This window comes from Gracilinanus agilis, chromosome 2 (genome assembly GCF_016433145.1).
Source record: "Gracilinanus agilis isolate LMUSP501 chromosome 2, AgileGrace, whole genome shotgun sequence".
Classification (NCBI taxonomy): Eukaryota; Metazoa; Chordata; class Mammalia; order Didelphimorphia; family Didelphidae; genus Gracilinanus; species Gracilinanus agilis.
Genome location: NC_058131.1, coordinates 573,460,185 through 573,461,626, shown reverse-complemented (window position 1 = coordinate 573,461,626; position 1,442 = coordinate 573,460,185). Strand labels below are relative to the sequence as shown.

Genomic DNA, 1,442 nt, shown 5'->3' with positions numbered 1-1,442 from the left:
GAAGGAAGGAAGGAAGGAAGGAAGGAAGGAAGGAAGGAAGGAAGGAAGGAAGGAAGGAAGGAAGGAAGGAAAGAAGGAAGGAAGGAAAAACGGAAATGTGGAAGCACAAAGGGTCAACTTTTGTCAGTGTCAGTTCTCCAAAAGATCAGAATGCTGGGATTCTCTAACATTCCATGAACCACCAGTGTTCATCAGTCCCAGGCTAAAAAGGAAGTGGTGGACACACTCACCATGGAGCCTAGCAGGAGCTCTCTGCAATCAGGTACACAGAGGTTGGAGGCTGTGAGTGGCTCCCATTCTACCTTAAAACTCTCAGGAACCCTGAAAGGGACTCCATCCAGGTAACTCATTCTGAACCCCCCTCAGCTGTTCAGCAGTTCAAGGAAGATCAAGACAGTCTGAAGACTTAACCTGGGCTCAGAGCTGCTCCTTGTGGAATTTGGAGGAAGATTCAGGAAGGAAAAAGGTGATGAAGCTGGCTGGCACTGCCCAAGGAAGAAAAACAAATCTCAGTGATTATATTATCCACAACAAAGATACATATGACAAACCCTTGATATTTGTAAAGACCTCTGTCCTCAATAATAAAAAGAGTTCATTTTTATATGGTGTTTAGTAGGTGTCAGGCATTGCTAAACACTTTACAAATATTATCTCTATTGGGTCTCACAACAACTCTGGGAGGTAGATGCTATTAGTACTCCCATTTTACAGATAAGTAAACCAAGGCAAATAGAGGTCAAGTGACTTGCCCAGGGTCTCACAGCTAGTGGGTATCTGAAGCCAGATTTGAAGTAGGGATTCTCTGGCTCCAGAATGGATGTTCCATTCTCTGTGATACCTAATTGGCCTTTAATCTACCTTTATAGCCTCATCTTTCCCCAAACTCCTCTTCTGCCCAACTAGTTTATTACCTAATGAATACATCTTATACTCTTCCTCTTTCCAACTTCTGTTTATGCTATTCCTTCCAGATGAGATGATTTTTACCTAAATCCAATGTATCCTTCAAGGTCTAATGTCCTCTGCCAAAAGTGTTCTCTAAATACCTATGTTTGTGGCGGCCACCCCCTCTTCTGAACAGCAATTCTTGTCTGTATCCCCGCTTTGGTGCTTAGAAAACAGTCTTGCTATCCTTTTTCCTGTTTGAGAACTTCTTAAATTTTACATTATTTAATATATAGCTGCTCTTTTTGTGGTAGAAAAGAATAGAAATTGAAGGGATGGCCATCCATTGGAGAATGGCTGAACAAATTGCAGCACATGTTGGCAATGGAATACTATTGTGCTATAAAAAAGTGATAAGCAAGAGGATTTCAGGGGGGAAACCTGGAAAGATCTGCAGGAACAGATGCAGAATGAAATAAGCAGAACCAGGAGAACATCATACACAGTAACAGCAGTATTGTATAATGATCAGCTATGAAAACTTGGCTACTCTC

At 41.8% G+C, this 1,442-nt stretch overlaps 1 protein-coding gene across 1 annotated transcript in view; it reads right to left on the bottom strand.

Annotated features, from left to right (window-relative positions):
* UBAP1L (ubiquitin associated protein 1 like) overlaps positions 1–350 on the bottom strand; it is a 27,208-nt gene extending 26,858 nt beyond the window's left edge. Inside the window, exon 1 of the mRNA XM_044662421.1 lies at positions 231–350. Coding sequence (XP_044518356.1) covers positions 231–350 — 120 coding nt within the window. The remainder of the gene's footprint in view (positions 1–230) is intronic.
* Positions 351–1,442: the final 1,092 nt, after the last annotated feature.